At 48.6% G+C, this 21,455-nt stretch overlaps 1 protein-coding gene across 10 annotated transcripts in view; it reads left to right on the top strand.

Annotated features, from left to right (window-relative positions):
* The window catches only part of NDRG3 (NDRG family member 3), a 60,691-nt gene extending 41,950 nt beyond the window's left edge, over positions 1-18,741 (top strand). For 4 of the 10 annotated variants that reach the window (XM_085079311.1, XM_085079312.1, XM_085079314.1 and 1 more), the window contains 14 exons: positions 6,517-6,622; positions 7,284-7,404; positions 7,891-7,953; positions 8,273-8,333; positions 9,891-9,977; positions 10,498-10,554; positions 11,611-11,714; positions 12,117-12,182; positions 12,651-12,702; positions 14,027-14,074; positions 14,716-14,751; positions 14,842-14,893; positions 16,666-16,704; positions 17,207-18,741. In XM_085079311.1, the coding sequence (XP_084935437.1) occupies positions 6,517-6,622; positions 7,284-7,404; positions 7,891-7,953; positions 8,273-8,333; positions 9,891-9,977; positions 10,498-10,554; positions 11,611-11,714; positions 12,117-12,182; positions 12,651-12,702; positions 14,027-14,074; positions 14,716-14,751; positions 14,842-14,893; positions 16,666-16,704; positions 17,207-17,385 (1,071 nt within the window). In that variant the 3' untranslated portion in view covers positions 17,386-18,741. Of the gene's footprint in view, positions 1-5,738; positions 5,837-6,516; positions 6,623-7,283; positions 7,405-7,890; positions 7,954-8,272; positions 8,334-9,890; positions 9,978-10,497; positions 10,555-11,610; positions 11,715-12,116; positions 12,183-12,650; positions 12,703-14,026; positions 14,075-14,715; positions 14,894-16,665; positions 16,705-17,206 lie in introns of those variants that run through there. The other 6 variants (XM_085079313.1, XM_085079309.1, XM_085079315.1 and 3 more) reach the window with 5 other exon arrangements.
* The last annotated feature ends 2,714 nt before the right edge of the window (positions 18,742-21,455 follow it).

The raw sequence follows: 21,455 nt of genomic DNA on the forward strand, positions 1-21,455 counted from the left end.
TTCTGCTCAAGCTCTACCTGAAAGTGCCCCAACAGTATAGCTAAAGCAAGGCAGTGCCTCTGCCACCACACTGTTCACTTTCCATCTCACATGTGCACTCACACTGCTCATTTTCCATCTCGATGAGAGATACTGACTCCTGCAGGGTCAGTTGCTTTGTTTTCCCAGTGTAGTGGGACAGTGAACCCAGCCTTGCACTCTCGCTTACAGATTTTGGTGAGACCATCAGCTCAGAGGACGTGGGGCAGGGCAGAGAAGGACTCTTTCCAGTGGCACTTCATCATCAAGTCAGCCAATCTAAGTTGCATGCATTACATGGTAACAACACTGCATTTTAGCCACAAACTTCTATGGAGCAGCAGGTTAAGGAGCCCCAGAGTGTGAGAAGCTATCATTGATGTGATTCTGAGGGCAGAGAAATGTATTCTGCACCTTCCAAGAGCTGCTCTGTGATGGGACCCATAATGTGTTCTAGATTGACATCCATGGGGAGAAGAAACAAAAAAAAATAGCCAGCAAACCATAGGAAACTTCACTGGTTTGGCACTCAAAGTTCAGGAAAAAAAGCTGCACAGAAATGGAGAAGACTGCTGAACATAAACTGAGCAGAGAGCAAATGCCCACCATCCATTACAGCAGAGACAAGGAATGGTGCCAGAAAGCCAGCATGACTAACAGAAGGGCAGGGAGGCTATTGTAAACAAAACATTTTTCAAAAAGCTTGAGGAAATGGAAGAGGTTATAAACTCTAGCAGATTAAATACATGACGAGAACAAAGCAGACAGAGGGGGATATTCAGAGGGGAAAAAAACAACTGTCCTGTTTCAGACCTGTAAAAATGGAATCTGGAAGGAAGGCTTAGGGCTAACCATAGCAGAAAAACTAAATATATTTTTTTCTGTATGCCGACTTGGCCCAGAGCAGCTCACAGAGAGTACTGTGCTGGAATGCTCCTCATGGAGAGTCAGCACAGAGCCTGCCTTAACCCGCAGTGCCTGCTGCAGAGGCTGTACAAAACCAGTATTTGCGTATTTGTAGCAGGTTCCCAGAACTGGAAGTATCAACCCAGGAGTTTTAAATAAGTTCAAAGATTAAATAATTGAGGTGCTAAGTGAAAGGTTATGCTCCTCAGTTGAAACTGCCATGGTGCCCAGTGATTCACCTGTCAGGCATTTTATAAGACAGATCAGAATTCAGAGGAATTCTTGGGATTCACTGATGAGCTGTACCAGACAGACTGATAAAATTAGCAGAGTATAGTGGATGAATTACACTGATAAATATTAGGAAAGGGTAATGTAAGTTTTTTAATTGGAGAGGTCCTGCTCTGCAAAGCTATTGGAATTCTTCAAAAGAGTCAGTAGTGATATAAATAAAGAGAATTCAATCAATGCAACCTACTCAGATTTCCAAGAGACAGGACCAAAAGGAGTCTTAAGACATATCTCTTAAGGGACTTAGAAGGCCATGCAGTCAGAGGAGAATCCACTGATGGATGAAATACTGATTAAAAAATCCCAGCATTTGGTTTCACAGTTGATATCACTTGAGGAGCACTCTGGATATCTGTGCTGGGACCTGTGCTGCTTAAATATACTTTTCAGTGGTACGGAAGACGTACGGAAGACGAAAGTTACCTGCTTTTGGGTAAAAAAAGTGTGCTACACATTGAGTCAAACATTCCTAGAGTGGAAAATGAACACATGGGTTCAGGGCTGACCATAAGCCAGAGGCATAAGACCTTAACTTTGCAAGGGATGAATGACAACGTCAGCACAGCGCTTGTGGCTTTCAGCAAAGCAAATCAATCCTTGTTCATCAGGAACAGAGAGCAAAGCAATCCCATTGTGCTGCCTCATGCATCCACAGCATGCCTGCATGTGTTTGACATCCTGCCAGCCCCCTTGGCTCAGCAAGGATGGAGCTCCCTGGGGCAGTTTTGGAGGACAGCAGTATGGTCAGGGTCAGCTGCTGTATCAGGCCTGGCCAGATAATCCCAAGCACATCAGCCCAGAAAGGGATATGTGAGGGACACAAGCTGTTAGGGTATCACTTCTGGGGAGTATGGAAATGGGTCAGTTGCTCCCAAGCTTCCAACCCAAGGGCCAGGAGATCTCGTGCAAAATCAGCAGGTAGAAGGTGGGCAATTACATGGTTATTTACCCCACACATTAATAAGGTTCAGCTGCTCTGGTCTCAGGGAGAGAGAGGTACCAAAGGCACAAGTATTAGGGGCTTGCAGCCCCATCCTCAGAAAGTTGAAGAGCACACCTCCAGTTCAGGAAGTCTCATTTGACCTACAGGTTGTTGTAGGCTGGGAAAGTTATGGGAAACCGTTACAAGATGCAAGCATTTGAGAACTTTTATCACTTTGTCCTTTTCCATAAGCACATGCTCCTGAAGTCAGCCCAGCCGGCTACAGCTACAGCTGGTCTCCATGCCTTCTGTTCCTCCTCCATCATTTCACTTCTCATTCCGGACCCCCAGGCACTCGTGTTTGAAGCTGTGGTTCCCAGCTGCACTGAGTGGATAGATGGCAGCTGCCTGCCCAAGCTGGTGCCTCAGCGCTGTGTCCCAGCAGTGAGTGTGGCACGGGCTGTGCCCATGGCTGGCAAGAGCTGGCTCTGGGAGCTGCGCTGCTTCTGCTACCCACCTCCCATTTGCAGCAGGTGGGCTGCAGCTGCTGTTTATTATTACCTACTATACAAATAAAGGTAAAAGATAAAAATCTCTTCAGAAGAAACTCTGATAAAGTTTTCAGTCTGTAAGTGAAAATTTAATTTTATCCAGTTCTTCAAAGCACAACCTGCAGATCATGATCTTCCCTTGTGTTCATCTCCCTTATTTTGCAGACTGCAGGTTTGTACAAGTCTGGCTGTCTCCTGGCCACATGTTTTCCACCTGCCTTCTCCTATCAGTGTTTCTCTGCAGTAGACCAGATAAGCATTCAGACCTTAGCTGGAATTAGACACCTGCAAAGTAACCCTTGAATCTCTTTTCAAACTACACTGGCGTAATGTGTCATAGTTGGCCTGATCAAAGAGCAGAAAGAAACCAAGTGTGCCAGAGTCTGAAAGTGTCCGTTGCTTTCCAACACAACATTTCTACATGAGCAAAGGGCAAATACCAGGAGAGAACATGCAGAACTATGTTTTAGAATTGGACAGCAGTGATGCAGTGAGACACAGGCAGGACATCTCACTGGGCAGCTGTGAAGGTTGTCTTCAAGAAGGACATTAAGAAAGTGTTAAGAAAGTGTGTTCAGCAAGGACAGAGGGTGCAGCCTGCAAAGCTCCTGTTCTGTCACTGAGTGCTGTGGTACCCCCTGTAACTGGGTTATTCTGCTCCATGTTTGGGAGAGCAATAGGCTAGTAATAATGTGACAATAACTTTTGGAGTGCTGTTCAAGGTAGCAGTTGTATAAGTGTGGAGACTGTTCTTGTCATCTAAAGCATAATATGTAAGCTCTGGTTTAAGCCACTGTCTTGTGCTGTCCTGTGGCTTTGATACATGGGAGAGAGCTGTTGTGGAGACAAGCAGGTGTTGGGGAGTCATGTGTGCTCTAATCATGTGGCATTTGGAAATTATTTTGTCCTTTGCAGTCAGAGATTGAAATAAAAGCCCTAAAACTATAGGGCAGAGTTTCAGAGGAAAAAAAGAAAAGTTCATTGGAAAAACTGACATGGAATTATCTGTAGGGAAGCTGGGGGTAAAACTCAGTCTTACCTCTCCAGATGATCTTGAAAAAGAGATCAGCATGATAGGTGATGTGCAGCCAAAAAAGTGAAGGTAGAAACCCTTACCTAGTTGGAGTGGCTGTTGCTCCCTTTGTAGAAAGGAGAAAGCCTTGGAAAAAGGCTTTAAAAAGTAAAACACTTTAATCAGAGCAGAGAAAGGTAGCTGCTTCCCAGGAGGAGGATTTCCACCTTGCCAGGGAACTAACAGGAGAAATAAGAAGTAACCTTAAGCACTCCCAGTCTTGACGCCGTACAGGGCAGAGTAAGAAGTTTGCAGATTTAGCGTCTTATATTTTTTAAAGTGCTGCTTGCTGAGAATTGTTAAAGGTGGGATTTCTTACATTGCTGCCATGTTCAGTGTACATTCCCTGTATTTGAATCACTAATGTGACTGAAGGGGTAGCAGGGTAGTTCCCTTCAAGTTGGGCTGATGCCGTGTGGGAACCTGAAAAACCTCAGCAAACTGTCTCGTTTCCCCCAATCGCAGTTTACACAGTCTGCAAAGTCAAAGTAAGCAGGTGAGCAAGGATTGTTTATTAGCTCAACGAGACTTTTCCTTTCCCGTTAGCGAGCTGAGATCCAAGCTCAGCTTTGGAAAACAGAAATGCAGAGTGCTGCAGTGTGAAACACATTAAGGTTGTTGGACAGAGGCTCTGAAGGGAAGTGGGTGTTTCTGTTTCTAGTACCTTGTCCTATAGCTTACTAGTGAAAGCATGTGTGACCTTAGCAGTAAGTTCAAGTGTAATTACAGAAAAGACTGTATTGCAGACATATTTCAATATCATAAACTCTTTTGTTGCTTTCTGTGTTTTTCTCACTGTTCCCTCAGTTTAGTGTTTGTGCTTCTGTTTGATAGTTGACCTTTTGCTGCTGCCTATAGACCCTCCCTTGTACCCTGCAGGTGTGTAACTTCATGAGCCATGAGTCAGTTTAATTGATCGTGTGCTCAGGGCAGGGTTATTCTTTTTGCCACCCCATGCACTCCACTTGGGCTCTGAGCCAGAATCAGCATTTGCCAGACCTCTATGTGAGCTTCTTAACTCACTGACCTGGCAGAAGTCTAACAAAGTAAGATTAATTTTAAAAAAAATAAGAAAAATAAAAGAAAAAAAAAAGAAGGCAACTGGTTAGTTTCCTGCTAGCTCAATGAGTTAAAGCTGCTTATGGAAGAGTCTAGCAAGTGCCAGAGCTGGCAGAAAGACCTGCTCTTAGTGGCAGTCCTTAGTCCAGTGCTCAGGGGTGTTGGGAAGTGCAGGTGGGGGTTGCAGGCTCTGGCTGCTTTGGCTCTTCCTGCACTCTCCATTGAGTTTGCTGTGTTTCACCATTCCAGCCACCTGGACTGCCAGTTGCCACTCTTGGCCTTCTCCAAAAGTTGCCACTTTAATTAAAGGACTTGTTGACACCTGCAGGCTTGGAGAACACTAAACTGGAGTCCAGTGCTGTTGCTGCACAGCACATCCTGCAGAAGTACAGGACAGAGCTTTGCCCAGCTCAGTAGAGCAGCCCTGAGAGCTGAGACACAGGCAGGGGGCAGAGCCTGGAGGTTTTCTGGAGGCTGAGGAAGCAGAGGCACACCCTGGGCTTCCTCGTGCAGCCTTGCTGTGAGGGCAGGAATTCCTGCTGCATGCACATACGCTCACTTTGCACACACAGACAAGTCCTTTCCCACCCCCACAGCCCCCTCCTAAGGAAAAGGGAGCCAGGTGAGCCTCAGGCGAGGTAACCTCAACCTGCAGATGGGTCTCTGCTGCTTTGTAGGTAGGTACTACAGCTTCTGCACATGCACAATGCAACAGCTGCATGCAGGCAAAACCCAGCCCTATCCCGAGGACAAAGACAGCCAGGAGAGTCTGTCATCCTTCAAAGGCAAGCTTGAGAAGATTTCAGGTTACCTCAGATGATTTGGTTGGGGCAGCTGCCTCTTGTTGCCACACATCTGGGGGACGGTGGGAGAGAGACTTTGGAGTCCTCTGAAAGAAGCACAGCTGGGGCATGGAGGGTTTTGCACTGCAAGAACTAAATTAGTCTGCCCCACAGTCAGCCCTCAGAGTGCCCAGAAAGTGGGGGTGAGGTTGATTTCTGGTGTGCTGCAAGCCAGGTACTCTCACTAGTCCTATATTTGGGTTAATGACTTTCAGATTTTTCAAAATTACTGTTAAAAAAAAAATTTAATATACTTTGCGTAAACTAGTAAAACATATTTTTGAGGTTGTAGTGTCCCATCTTCAAGCTGAACCATGAGACTTTTTCCTAAACAGATACTTTCTTAATATCAAGAAAATAATTGGTGCTTTTTACAGTTTCTGTAAAAGCATGTCTCTCCACTGATTCTGTAGATGAGAGAAGGTACCTACAGGTGATGTTGTGTACCCAGATTTCCTGACATCTCCATGGCTTTTCCAAAGTCCATAGTTATCCCAGAGATGTTGATCATGGAAAGATGCTGCCCCAGGCTGTTTGCACACCTGTACAAAAGCAACCTGCTTTGTGCAGTGGTTGGACACAGAGATTTGACAGGATTGTGGATTGGCCAGGTTGGATGGGTCTTGGACCGACCTAATGTAGTGGAAAGTGTTCCTGGATGCGGCTGGGGGGTGGAATGAGATGGTGTTTAAGGTCCCTTCCAACCCAAGCCATTCTGTGATATCAAGTGCTGTACTGTGGGTAGGAGAGCAGTGTTAAAGTGGGAATGAGGCTCTTGCTGCAAGCCCTCAGTTAGGGTTCCCTGTGGCACAGGCAGAAGATGTAACACCAGGGCTCCTTCTTCTCTCTCTGCAGGAACATGACATTGAGACAGCTTTCGGAGTGGTTCATATCACCATGCGGGGCACACCCAAGGGGAACAGACCTGTCATCCTCACATACCATGACATTGGCCTCAACCGTAAGCCCTTGCATTCCCAAGACCCTGAAAAAGTGATTGTCCATGGTAATTGCATTTAAGCGTGGGGAGCAGCAGGCCTGGCCTGGAGCTGAGGTGACATCATTCCAGGGTGAAAAGATAAAGGTCTGCAGGAGAGAGAGCATGTGGCATGCTCTTGTCCATTCCAACAGCCCTTGAAAGGGCTGGAATAGGTCCACCCAACACACTGTAAGTGCTCTAGCTGACTTGCTGCGCTGTGATAGGGCATCCATTCACTGGGTGCTGGGCAGGGGAACAAGTCCCTTCTATATGGCTGGAGCAGAAGTCTAATGTTCTAGTGGGCTCAGTTGCTCTTTTGATGTGTCTTTCCAGCCAGCATGTACTGTTAGGTTCACACAGATGCTGCTCTGTGAGTGCTGGGAGTACCCAGGTGCTGCAAGGCCCTGCTTTCCAGGGCTTTGCAGGCTGGACTGTTATTTGTCTGCCTGCCCTTCAGTCATAGCAGTTGCATTGCTGGGACTCGCTGCTGCATTGCAGTTTTGAGGCGCAGCACATACACCATACAGCACCCACTGCCCTGTGGGCTCAGTGTAGACTTGAGCTCCTGCAGGTGTGTATGATGGTGTTTGGTGGGTGGCTTGCAATAAAACTTAAGGAAATGTCTGATTTTTTGTTGTTGCAGACAAATCCTGTTTTAACGCATTCTTTAACTTCGAAGACATGCAAGAGATCACCCAGCATTTTGCTGTGTGCCATGTGGATGCACCAGGCCAGCAGGAAGGAGCCCCCCCATTCCCATCTGGGTAAGAACTCTGCAGAGACCCAGGCTGTTCAGTCTGGACTGAGGTAGCACCCATTCAATCCATCTGGGACTGCCAGGCTGAGTGTAGTTGGAAGCAACTGTCAGCAGCAGAGGAAATGGCAAGATGAGGAGGCTTCCCAAGGGGCATTCAGGGAACTCCAATTACTAAGACATGGGTAAAGCCCCCACTGGTGGTGAGTCTGGTACCAAGCTTTCTGACTTGAACATGGGCCCAGCACACTACAGTCAAGCTGGCATTTCATCTGTCCATGCTGGCACAGAAATCTGACTGCCCAAAAGATCACAGCTCTGTGTTAGTCTTGCTCTGATGGATGGGATCCACACAGTCAGCTGAAACATACAGTATTGTTGCACATCAATAACCTGTGCACGTGTCTGTTGGATGTTCCTTGTTGCTCTTACCTTGAGTGGAACTGGAAGGTAGCCTCTGGTGAGCTGTATTTGGAGGTGCTCTCTTGCTTTTCAGGTACCAGTATCCCAGTATGGATGAACTGGCTGAAATGTTACCTGCTGTTCTGACACACCTGAAGTAAGTCTCTGAAAAGAAATGGGGTGAGCCAGCTGGATACAGCCTTTCCAGCACCTACCTCTGTTTCTGCTTGCCATGACTGATATGCTCACTGAGGTGTCCCAAGAGGCACGAGTATCTTCCTACCAACCAGGGTGACCCTGTCTAGTTTTATGCTGGAAACTACATGAGGCAATTTATGGCTGCTGCATCGTTGCTGCATCATTTCAAAAACAAACCATAAGTGCACAGCGGGATGCAGAGGGAAAAGGTTTTGCCTCTAGGGATGCTTCAGCTGAGCTAAGTTAGTCTTGCTGACTGTGAAATGCCTGTATTTCAGCCTGAAAAGCTTCATTGGGATTGGCCTGGGAGCTGGCGCTTATGTCCTCAGCAGGTGTGCAGTAAGTATCCCTTCATTGCTTGTGACTGGCCATTGGTGATCCGATTGACAGTGTGTGGGGCACGCGCAAAGCAGCAGTCAGTAATTACAGCAGGGCTGCAGGGAGCCATGGGAGGGCTATCTCCATCCAGATGGTGAAGTTGGAGCAGTCAGGGTTACTCTGAAGATGTGCCAGGCATGGAAAGATTGTAATGTGATGCCTCTGAGTCAGCAGAGCCCATTCTGAGTGCTAGGAATAGCCAGTCTTGAGTCTTCACAGCGACTGGCTGCATTACTGTGTGCTGTGTCCAGTGTTTGTGACACCAAAGAATTGATGTGGTTATGTACTGCAAACCAGTGTTGATGAGGAATGTGCTTTGTCACTGGAAGGAAGGAGATTTTGCTCCACCCTTACACAGGAGAGCTGCCTCTATTTTGGTACCTGCTTTTACATTCCTTTCTAGTGTAGTGTTCATGTGAAATCATCAGGCATCATTTGGCCGCCCAGGAATTTGCCTGGGTCTTTCAGAGATAGTGTTAAAGAAATCCAGAAATCTGACATTTTCCGTAAAATTTGCTTCAGGTTGTTGAGTGCAGAGTTGCCAATTCTTTAAGCCACTGCTCTGGGCAGCTGCCCCTCCTACCCAAAGTTCTCTGTTTCCCATTCCTTCCCATCAGGGTTGAGCTGTCCCGTCAGGAACAGTGTGAGCCACTGGTGTTTCATTATTCTTTGCCTTCTGTATTTGGGTAGTTTTCAGCCTTGCTGAAGAGGAGTTTGTGCAAATCAGCCTTAGGTCTCAGCGAAGTGCCATAAGGCCCTTGCCATGTTCCCTGGGCTGCAGGCACTTTCCTGCTGAGGACAGAGGTGTTTCCTTCTGCTTCACATAAGTGCAGTAGAGGAGGAAAGCTGCCATAGAACTTCAGCCTTGGAGCAAGCTCACAGCTCAGCAGAGGCTGCTTGCCTCTGATTGCTGGGTTTGTGTTTGCAAGCACTTCTCATAAGTGCTTTGTACCCATGTTGCCCTGGTACGGCCCAAGGTACACTGCAGGGTTTTGGCGGTGCTGGATGGAGCAGGAGAAGGGGTGTCTGCAGGCAGGGGGGCAGCTGGGGTGCTGTCTGGGGAGCAGGTGCCCCTGTAGCTCAAGCTTTCCATGCTGCAGGGCTTGGGGGCCTCAGCCCTAACTCCCCTACCATCTCCACTGGGAGATTGCCTCTTCCTTGAGAAGAAGGAGCTGCTCTCCAGGCACAAGAGCTTGTCCAGGTTCCTCACAGAGGTGCTGGATTGGAGCAGAAAAGGTTGCTGCTCCCAGCCCTGTAACACACAGGGCCTGAGCAGGACCTGCAGCTGTGCCAGGTGCACAGGTGACCAGAAGGCACTGCTGAGGCTGCAGGTGCTCTGGAGCAGTCAGTTCCTCAGTGCCACAACTGAATCAAGTCTGGTCTTGCTGGGAGCCATTGGCTGCCTGACACAGAGGAGCTCCCTACTTTTGCAAGAAGCTTTCCAGCTGCTGCACCAGCTGTTGACCACTGTGTGGGCTAAATCATTCTTCTGAGTGTGCTTGTGCTCTCTCCCCACAGCTCAGCCACCCTGACCTGGTGGAGGGACTTGTTCTTATTAATGTTGATCCATGTGCAAAGGGATGGATTGACTGGGCAGCATCCAAGGTGAGATTCTGCTTCCCCACACATCTGCTCTCCACAGCACCTAATGAACAGTGTCTAGAGTAAAAAAAATAGGACAGAATACAGGAATTTTTCAATTTCTGACAAAAACTGTACAATGTCATTTCTGTCCCTGCTGCATTCTCTGTCTAGGTATAGTATGGCCTCTGCCATAGGAGCAAGGGTGGGTGTAATCATGTGAACAAGAAATGCTGGTAAACTGCTTGGAACACTCTGCTTCCCTCTGATTAGTACTCCTGCTTGCAGGCTTCATTTGATTGATACTGAATGGATCTCTTAATTATTCTCTTATTTTGGCCCCTTGAAGTTATTTAAGATTTCAAGTTTTTTTGAGAGCTGTGTTGTGTGTACACAGCTTCTTTGAAGCTTTGCATGTCCGTCCCAAGCTTCAGGCATTTACTCCTTACATAATTTGAATAGTTTCTTCATTGTTTTCTTTACTCTGAGAAGCTGCTTTCTAATTTTCTGGTTACTCTCCTCCTCATTCATGATCATTCTTCAGTTTTCAGGCTGGACAACCAACATAGTGGATATTGTCTTGGCACATCATTTTGGCCATGTAAGTACACAGCAGATACTAATGTTGCCTGTGCAATTGTACATGGAGCTATAATTTCTGTACGTACCTGCTCCCAAATAGCTCTGGTCCACCCAGATAAGGGTTGCCACAGCTAATACTGTTTTGTCTGTGTGTCAAGCTCACATCGGGGTTGGCATGCTGGGGGGCACACATATCCTCATTCTTGCCCTAGCTGTCTCCAGGCCATGCACTAGTGGTAGAACTCCTTCTTTGCGGTACCCAGGACACTGTCTGCAGAAACAAGTGGCAGCCTGTTCTCTGTAGCCAGCATGGAAGCCTTTGGACAGTGGGTAGAGCACAGGTCAGCTGGGAGCTGACAGTGGGATTTTGTATCTGTCCAAATGTTGAACTCTTGTCATTATTGGGCAATGACAGGGATAGTGCCTCATGCACACTCTATGTGCTGCACAGCAGATCAGTCCTGGAGTCCTCTTGCAACAACACATCAGCAGTGGAAGGAGTGCTTCCTTCTCCAGCACTGCTTCCTCCTGCTCAGAGCACATTGTGTTCTCTTCTCACTGTCAAGCACTGTCAAGCACTGTCATTGTATGTAGTGCTTCTTTGCATTCCCTGCTCTCTCTGGCTTTGTAAGAATGCAGTTTCTTCTTAGAACTGAATGCTGGGATTGAGCTTCCCTTTGGTCCCAGTCTTACAGCTTACCTAGAAAGATTTGTTTCTTAAACATTAAGTGGAAGATCTGCCTAACCCAGAGTGATTTGTATCTGTGTAGGCATTACCGAGACTTGGGAGTTAACTTATCCCATCTCAGGATACCTGTACTCTTGCAGCAGCTTGTGCACTGCCAGTTGTAAAAGTGTAGTCACATTAACAAAGAATAGCAGGTACCAGCACATCACATAAACACCTCATGTCTCTGGGGTCTTGATGCAATCTGGAGTCACTGCCCTCTGTCTCACTGCTCACAGGGAATGACGTGTATGGACGCGCTTTAATGCTTTGGTATTTTTATGACTATTGCTTCTTTACTTGTGAAAAATACATTTCCCGTCTTTCAATTCTTCTGCTTTTGTACAGGAGGAACTGCAGGCAAATCTAGATTTGATCCAAACGTACAGGCTTCATATTGCACAGGACATTAACCAAGATAACCTTCAGCTGTTCCTCACCTCATACAACAGGTATAGGATACCTTTTTGCCTGACAGACAGCTCCCATAGCCTGCCTGCTCAGTAGATACATACAGCTGCCGTATGTATACCATACCTATTGGGTATTGTATCAGGGGAACCTTTGTCCTAAGCCTAGTCTTCAGCTGTTACCCTGAGCCAAGCCTAGCCCCTGAGCCAAACCAGACCCTGTCACACCTCAGTAGATCATCTCTGGGCACGCAGCAATGCCATGAAGAGGGTCGATCCTGGAAAACCTCCTGTTTTCTGGGGATGACTGCTGGGGCACCTGCTAAGGGCGTGATACAGGGAGTTGCCAGAGTGCTGGAGTCAGCACTCGTGGCTGGATTTTGTGTGCCCCCATCATAACCAGTTTCCTCTGCAGATTTAATGGAGAATTGTTCTGTCTTGCAGTCGTAAAGACCTGGAAATTGAGAGACCAGTTGTTGGTGTCAATGAAATGATTGCAAAAACACTCAGGTAAGTTGTCTGAATCACCCTGTCTCAGTTGTTCACCGTGCAGTCTCTTCAGCAGAAAAGATGCTGTTGCTCCTCAGCAAGAGCTGCACCAAGGCCAAGCACTGGGAAGACTGTCCAGGACAATCCCACGCTGTGGTGCAGGACTGTCAGCTGCATTGGGGTGGAGATGTCCAGAAGTCCTCTCATTAAAAACACATTGAGATTCTCCAGAAGACAGGGCCAGAGGCACTGTGCACACTGTGCAACAGCCGTGGCAGTTGGTTTGCATGGAGGGGACAGTCCGGCTGTGTCTGCAAGCCCTGGAGAATGTTTTGGTACAATAAAATGCCAAGGTGTGATGGCAGGCAGGGCTTTTGTTGAGCCTTTTTTTGTTAATCTTTCATGAGGGTGTTGGTTCACAAAGCTCAGCCTTCTCAGAAATCCCTTCAATGCACTTTGAGTAACACCTCTGTTTTGGTTTTTGACCAGGTGCCCTGCCTTGCTTGTTGTTGGTGACAACTCACCTGCCGTGGAAGCAGTGGTTGGTATCCGTGAATTTGTTCCTCTAGTGACATTAGCCCCACCAGTCAGTTAGCATCCCTGCAGTGCTTTCACCTTGCCCAGAATTAGTTAGAGACAGTGGCTCTTGGTCCTAAGCTCTTTTCAAGTCCCCCAGCTACTCATGGGAGAGCCAAGGCTCAGGAGGGCTGAATGGCCCTCAGGGCAGCTCCAAGGTGAGGATGGCAGGATCTGAATGAGCACCTTGCTCAAGAAGTGATGCAGAGAACCCTGTTCAGGATCATGTATCCTTCCGCAAGCTCTGCCAGGCTGCTTCATGCAGTTTGGTTCAAGTCTTGAATTGCTGTTGTTTCACTGAGGCTACCTGGGGATTAAAAATAACCCAGGTGACTCTAGTTCTTGTGGTGGGGAGTCATGTAGAGCTCTCTTAGAGCACTGTGTCATCAGGAAGGCAGCACTTGGGAGCTGTTGTCCTCTGAACACACCCATAACCTGCTTCCCTCCCAGCACAGCTATAAATGGGGTATGGCACAGGGTAGTGTGGTTGTGGTGGATGTTGCTTCACCCTGTCAGCCAGGGACTGGGGGGAGACCAGGGGGCTGTGAACAAAAGCAGTTGTCTGAAACTGTGGAAGAGCGAAGGAGTCTTCTAAAGCAGTAGCTTAGACCTAGGAGCTGCACATGGAGAGCATTTTCTGGCCATGGCCTGTTGCCTTGGTCTGTTTGGTCTGGAAGTCTGAAATTAGGTCTGCAAGTTTTGACTTTTCTAGGATACTATCCTTGAGGATTCCCATTGCTTCCTGGCCACAGCACAGTAGGGGATAGGGTCTTCTGCATCTTAGTGTGCCTGTCTTTCTGCCCAGGTTCCCAGCCCAGGATAACCTCCCCTGCTGAGGTTGCTTTTCCTATAGGGCCCCTATCTATTCCCTTTTTGCAGCAGCCTTACATAGAAGAGGTGGCTGTGGCCTCCTTGTCTGGCCAGGCCACTGAGTGACCTCCCTTTTGCTGCACTGCACAGAAGTCTCCTTCCCTTGCAGTCATGCTGTCAGAGCCCAGAAGGTGCTCCAGGGTTTCATAGTGCATCCCAAAACTAGGGGATGATTTCACTTGAAGTCGTGACGTGTCATCACAAAGTCCCTTGGATGGAGCACCTGCCATTCCTCCCTGGATCATTTATTCATTGTTCACTTCCTACATGTTCTCTGCTTTCTTGCTCAGTCCTTCCTGGCTCCAGAGAAACTCCCATTGTTGAAGACAGCTACTGCTTCTGGTGCAGCTACCCCACATTTTGCATCTGAATCTTCAAGTTTTCCATGTGACACCATGTCACTCTCTCCTTTTTTCTAGGTTGAATGCAATTCACGTCTTGACCCAACCAAAACTACCCTCCTGAAGGCAAGTACTATTCCAGAATCATTCTGGCCAGCACAAAGACTCTATTTTTGCTCAGCTTCACTTTGGTTTTTGCCTTCCATACATTTGGCTTTAAGAAGTTTGTGGAGAGTCATTCAGGGCTGTGCTCTCTCCTCCATGGAGCCAGAGCTGAGAGGGAAGAGTTTGTCAGAGGGTCCCCAAATCCCTGCCTTATGGCCACCTTCAACTGGCAGGGAAGACCCCTGAGAGTTGGAGCCCTGGATGCCCTGCCTCCACCCTGCTCTCTGCAGCAACAACATACTTCTTCCTAGCTTTGTACCAGTCCTTCCCACCCTCACCTGTGGCCCCACAGTGTGCCTGACAGCGGCTGTATGGATGTGCAGAGTGACGGGTTTGGGCAGAGTGGCCAGGGGAGAGGTGGTGATGGAAGGGTGCTGGGCTTCTGCAGTGTGGCCTGAGATCACTTAGAGACAGGCCTCCAAGGTGCAGGGTTCCCTCAGCAGTAGGTGCATCACCTGGCCTTCCTCTAGCTGTAGAGGTGAGGTGGTGGAAGCTGCAGTGCAGTGCTCTCTGCCCTGGTGGGTGGGTGGTGCTGGCATGGTTTGGGGTTGTCCTCCTGTGCGGGAAGGGCAGCTCAACCTGCCTTTTGTTTCCTGTTGCAGATGGCTGACTGCGGGGGCTTGCCCCAGGTGGTTCAGGTGAGACACACCTTGGCTGTTCCATGGCATTGGGGTGATACAGAGCCCTTTGTTCTGCTTGCACTAAAGCCGCCCTCTCTGTTTCCACAGCCTGGCAAGCTGACTGAAGCCTTCAAGTACTTTGTGCAGGGAATGGGCTACAGTAAGTGACAAACACAACTTTACAGTTTGGGGCAGGGTTGTTGTGAAGGGAACTCCAGCTTTCTGATCCATCTGAGACAACTGGCATCTGTGTCCCCACTCTGAGCTAATGTGGTCGCTGGGAGATCCATCCATTGTGGAAAATCAACTAGTGTGCTGACAAGCCTTAACAAACCAATATTGTTCCCTGACATGTTGGTAACTCCTTTCTGGCTGCTGTTGTTGGTAAAATCTTGTGAGTCTGTCTTTGTGCCAATCCAGAAAAATGTGTTCCCAAATCTATGCATACCTTCTCCAAAGGGGGAGGAGGTAGCAGTGCAGCTCCATCACTGGTCCAGGTACATGAGAGCTCTTCACTTTCTTCTCAGATGTTCCTGTTTCTCTCAGACTCACCAGGGTTAAGCAGTACTCCGGAACAAATCCCTCTAATGGCAGAACAGGTTCCTGGGTGACTTCTGAGGCACCCAGGGAGCCCAGAGAGAGCTGTGCTTTGAACCAGTGCATGTCCTCCCCTATGGCTTTTTCCCCATGCTTGGAAGCAGAAGACTTTGTCACCTGAGTGTGTCAGACTAACAGCTGCTCAGCTCCCTGCCCTTGGTGCTACTGAGGGATTGGAGGAGGCTGCTTCTTTATCTTCAAGAAGGGCTTTAATACTCGGGAACATCAGGAGAAGGGCTTCTCAGTGCACTACAGCAGCCCTCTCTTGCCTGCTGGGAGCAGGAGTTCCCTTCTGTGGATGATGAACCTTCAAAAGCCGGAGTTAGGGAAGGGGTTGGTTTGTGTGTCTGCGTAACCACACAGCATGGCCGCTGTGAGAGCTGGGACACTCGCAGTGGTCTCCTCACAGCTTTGCCAGCTCATGGTCAGGGCTTAGCAGAAGCTTTCCTTTTCCTCAGGGCTCTGCAGGTAACACAAACATGTAGGACAGTCATGTTCTCCAACACTGGCCAAAGGAGCCTGATCCTGCAGAGGAAGGTGCTGTGTGAGGAGGGTCTCTCAGCCTCACTGAGAGCATTTCAATGTTCATGTCTCTTGTGTTCCTGGTGTTAGTAAAGTCAGCAAGTGCTGTCATCAGAGCAAGGGCTTCAGCAGCACTTCAGGGGTCAGCTGTCTTGTCAATAGGACATGCAGCACTGGAGAAGGCCAATTTTCTCCTTCCAGAATTAGTAGCTGGTCCCAGAATAGTTTTCCCAAATTTGATGGGCAAGACTGTGGGACACTGTGGAGCATGATCAGTTCTCTTGGGGAGAATAAGGCAGAAGCAAAACACAACTGGGCACTGCTAGAAATGCAGAAGCCAGATCTCCAACAGCTGTTACATGGGCTGAAGCAGCTGGATGTGCTTATGCCAACACTACACGTGGAAGGTAATGGTCTTGCAGGAGACTTGTAGCAGGAGTCTGATGCTGTCATCCCAAAGACATGAATTTCTGTCCCATATCTGGAGTTACACAGTATAGCCCAGGGAAACAGTATCTCTGTTGCAAAGGAGTGGGATGGCAGTGGGGAGTTAATGTCACCAAGTACAGCGTGATTTTCAGCTAAAGGCATTGAAGAAATCTGGCCCTGATGGGTTTTTGGGTGAGCTTGGCATCTCCCTGAGATGCTCATTAGCAGCTGTTCTCACAAATCCTGGGAGCTTTCAGCACAGTGTATGAACTGGGAATGGAAAGAAAGGTACCTGGGGGTCCCAGGAATAGTGCAGCCTCTAGTCACCCACCTCAACTAATTGGCTCTTTCCTGTATTCATCCCTTGTCTCATGTTGTTTCCAGTCCCTTACGTGCAGCTCAGCCATCTAAGCACTGAGTCAGGTACCTCCAACCGTGTGTCCGCCTCGGCCCCGTTCTCTGTGCTGAGTGGAATTGTTCTCTGGGTGCTTTGCTCTGTCTCAGCATGTCCTGATAATGGGTGGGCTGATCATTGTATTGTGTGTGCTCTGGGTTTCCACCTTTCATTTGTCTTTTGTTGATTGTTGCATGACTCCAGCTCTATGGTTTTCTAGAATGATGAGACTGACTTTCAAAAGGTCACCCATGCTACAGCTGCCTCGGTTTGCACATACACTGGCCGTGACTGCACTTGCAGGTGATCAGCTACACTGCTGGCATTTGCTCACCTTGGACCTTTTGAAATTGGGCCTTAAACATCTTGCTTTAGACATGCAAAGAGCTAACTTTGGCAATGAAGAGCAAGTTTTCTTCCCAAGGGTACAGCTCTTTCTGTGCTTACCCAGTGACACATACCCACGTGGCTGTGGTCCTGGCTTCAGAAACTGCCTCCTTATCTGAGTCCCACATTTGTTCTCTCTTGCAGTGCCAGCAGCCAGCATGACCCGGTTGATGCGCTCCCGTAGCCACTCCTCGTCCAGCGTGGGCTCTGGCGAGAGCAGCCGCAGCCGGTCTCATGCCAGCACCCATGGGGAAGGAAGTGCTGGAACCCCAGAGGGAATTGACCTCCAGGCTGCACCTCAAACCATGGAAGTATCCTGTTAGGCAGGAGCCCCTCTTCTGGATTCAGACAGCTCCACTTGCCCACTGAACACTCTCCGAATTTAGCATTTCATCTGACATGGCATTAACTGTTCTCTCTAACCTGTGCATGCCCATCCAAGCATCCACCTCCTTGGTAGTCTGTACCTGACATTACTTTGATCCTTTCTGTATTGCCTTGGCATCAGAGTCTCTTTAAAACTCGTCAACATTCCATGGTCTTAGTAAGTCCCATTACTGTACATGCTGATGCCATCTCCTGTCTGTGCTGTGTATCAATCCAGATGACAGCCATTGTCTCCCCTTTTCATTTAAATATAATTTCTGTGGCTTTGTGAGGTTTAGAATTGCTTTCTAGTTGTGCTTCTGCTAAAGGACCCTTGTGGTGCAATTGGTATGTTGTTGGTGGGACATGGGAAAGTAAGACCATGAGGATGTGGCACTCTAGGCACTGGAGCAGGCAATGCTCTGTGTGGGGAAGTGCCTGGGGTGCAGAACGCACTGGAAGATCTGTGTGTTTCACATGCCAGGCAGCCTGAGAAAGACAAATGGTCAGAAATATTGTCTTGGTCTTACCTGTGTATGTGTGTTAAGAAGGAACAGAGTGATTTCTTACCTGAGCCTCCTGAAAAAGCAAAGTGATTAACCAGTAAACTACACTACTGAGGTGCACTATGAACCCAGTACAAGGGATTAAACTCCAGCAGCCCTGGCTCTAGACCACCTCCGCAACCCTCTGCTGACCCTGAAGAATGATGGGATGCAGTGATGCATGGTCACTGTTTTACCCTGGCACAGGTGAATCTTTAACATTGAGCAGGTTGTGAAATGGGAAGCAATGACTCTTGCCAGGTGGAGATCCCAGAATCTCCTACACTGCCAGTTCTGTGTCCCACTACTGCAGCCCCAGGCAGTGTCTGCACAGGTGCTGTTATGTGGCGGCAGAAAACACCACTGCATGTGACAGCCAGCAATCACACATTCATGTGAGTTGGATCAGAAGGGTGAGCAGTCAACACCTCTGCAGGTACTAGTTACTGTCTTTGTGGAATTCACAGCTCTGCTACCTTTTTAAAGCTGGCTGGGTCACCAAAGATGGACAGCAGATGCCTGCTACAGGCCAGGGTCTGGTGTTAATGGGAGAAAAGGGATGAGTGGTCAGGCTGCTTCAAGTCTCAGTTGATAAGTAAAACATCCTTTTCTCACTGCTGAGCAGCCCTGACCCACTGGGAACTAGCTCCTCCCAGGGTCATGCTCATGTTCTGCTCAGTTTCAGGTAGGGAATGGGACTGGGAGGCTCTGCCTGAGGGGGACTTTGTACCAGTTATTGAATAAAGCTATAACTAAGTTTCATTGTTACCCCGTGTGCTCCTGTGTTTCTCTTGGCACGACCTGCACCCCTTTGGTAGGGGGTTTGGCAGTCTGGGTGTCTCCTGCTGCAAGCAGCAAACTCATCCCGATGGCAGGGAGAGGGGTAGGCACCTCTGCACCAGGATAGTGTGGTTGGTGGCCCTGTGGCCCCTGGCATTGCCCAAGGGCATGGGAGAGCTGCCTCTGCCAAAATGCAGCTAGAAACAGCCAGAATGGAAACAAAACAACAGGTAACTGGAACACAGGTGAAAACCACCTCCTGACAGCCAGCACTCAGAGCCACCTGCTCTCCCTGGAGCAGTGCTCTGCACCGGCATGTTGCATGAGTATGACACAGAGCTAACCTGTGACAGGGCCACTGTCACAGCACAAGAGGACAGAGGGCAGTTTGGGCAGCAGGGGTAAGTGTTGGCAGCCAGGTGCAGGGAAGTGAAGTGCAGCAGTGTGGTGTGGAACACACCTGGTTCTTCACCTGCTACTTTCCAGACCCAGCTTCTGCTCCCACTGTCAGGTGTCACCGTAACCATGGAGAGCCCCCTGGGGCTGAAGGAGGGACATGGTGCTGGGCATGAGTTAGTCCCAGTCTTGCTGTCATGCTCCTGTGGCCACGTGCCTGGACTGTCTGAGACCTTGCGGGAGGTCACTGCAGAAATGAGACAGTGTTCTCCTGAATTGCAAACTGAATGACAGTTGAGAATGGAAAAAAATGGCCAGTCTTATCAGTGAACAAGTACTGGAGGTAGAAAGGGATTAAATGAGCAAAGCCAGAAGTTTGAATCTATAGGGGACAGGAGACCACCAAAGAAAGGAGACATGGTGGAAAGTTCAGCGCTTCTATGCAGGTGCTGGATGCAAAGCATTATGTGCAGTAGAGGAGCCTGCGTAGGTGCAGCATTGGGATCTCATACCAGCTGACTGCACCCAGGAATGGTCCTGCCTCCAGAAATACAGCCCAAAAGGAAGGAAACACAGTATTTAAATGACAGTGAAATGAGTTAGAGGAAATGATCCTGCAGCAGGGACTGCCTTAAGTGCTGATAATGGTAATGTGGAGGAGAGCTCCAAGCTCCAGATTGCTCCTGGACCAGAAGCCCAGGTTAGTACAGAGATGAGACTAGCATTGGAAGAGAAGTGATTTAGCAAGAGAGTGCTGTTGTCATGGTGGCTCACAAGCAGAAGCAAGGAAAGATCTGTAGTGATGGTTGCAAAAATGTTATTTTATATATATCCTAGTCCTTAGGGTAACTGGTAAATGTAGACTTGTTTTTACATAAGCAAATGCTTTTCCTGTTAGAAAGGCAAAAATTGAAGGGTGAATAAAAGGTGAGAAGTTAGTTTAGTAAGCGACAAAGGTGGCATGAACTATGACAACCAAATCCAGGCACAGAGCTTGAGCTTGGGGTGGCCTTCCCTGGGCTTGGATCCTGATCCCTACTGGCTGCTGGGATGTGAGCTGGGAGCCACAGGGGACAAATGTGTAGTCCCACTCCTCAAGAAGTAGCCCAGGGGTTGGAATAAGACCCTGTAAATCAGTGGAGTGTTTCTGACCTCTTCCTGCTCTCAGAAACTGGGATGCCCAGCAGAAGGGGCAGGCAAATGGAGCCAGCATTTTCCTATGCTCACCCTTAGGACCAAACTCTCAATTGCTCAAAACCTTGGGATAAGTTCATTTAGTGGCATGTCCAACCCAAAATCCTGAATTTCTGTATCAGTGGCTTCTTCAGCAGCATGGGGTGAGTCTGGCTCAGCTTGGCTCAGGGTCACTGATAGAAAAATAAAACTCACAGCCATGGGCTGAAGTTTCTATATTGGGGCTGCAGGGCCTCGAGTTCTGGGATGGGGCGGGGCTATGCAATACCCAGAAATCCCTGGACCCCAGCTCGGCTACCCCCAGCCATGGGGCTGAGCCACGGCCAGCCCCTGCCACCTCACACCTGGACATGTTCCTTGGCAAGAGGCAAACTCTTCTTGGTGTCAGAAGATGCTGTGAGGACCAACAGCCAAAGACTGCGAATTGGGAGGCTCAGAATTGGTGTTGGGATTTTTCCTTGTTTTTAAGGCAGAAGGGTGGTAGGGTTGTGGGGTGAGCAGTGTCTAGGATGTTCATCCTAGAGGTGTTCAGGGTGGAGCCACAGCCAAGCTGTGTCAATCACACACTGAGGAGGACACAGGACTGGGGTGATCAGGGGCTCCTGCTCCCCACAACAGTTGTTTGGTCTAAAGTCCTGAAACACCAGTTGGCTGTGCCTCACTTTGCCCGGAGCCTTGGCCCTCCCCACCAGATCAAGATGCACAAGCTGGTGCATTTCTGCTGCCCCTGCCTTGCTGCTGCTGTCCATGGTGTGCCCAGACTGGAGGGAAGAGAGGGCTCCTGCACCCTTCCTGTGGACAGAGACAGCTGTTATGCTTTTGTAGTGATGCCTTAATAATTTCTAGTTTTTTACTCTTCATTTATCTGCAACCTGGTGTAGTTCTGTGCTTCTTATGAAGTGCTAAAAACCTCTGTTCCCAACACCTTTAGACAAAACAATCCCTCTGAATAGAAAATCCAAGGACACATTTGTGTCTAGGGCCCGAAAATATGTAAATAATGGTGAAATGGGGAAGCAGGCCTGGGGTCGCTAACATCATCACCTAAGGGTGTGATTGGAGAATTAGGAACCAATATGCTAATAGGACAGAACTTATAAAAGGTGAAGGGC

The sequence above is a fragment of the Lichenostomus cassidix genome, chromosome 20 (assembly GCF_008360975.1).
Source record: "Lichenostomus cassidix isolate B80296 chromosome 20, HeHo_3.0, whole genome shotgun sequence".
Lineage (NCBI taxonomy): Eukaryota > Metazoa > Chordata > Aves > Passeriformes > Meliphagidae > Lichenostomus > Lichenostomus cassidix.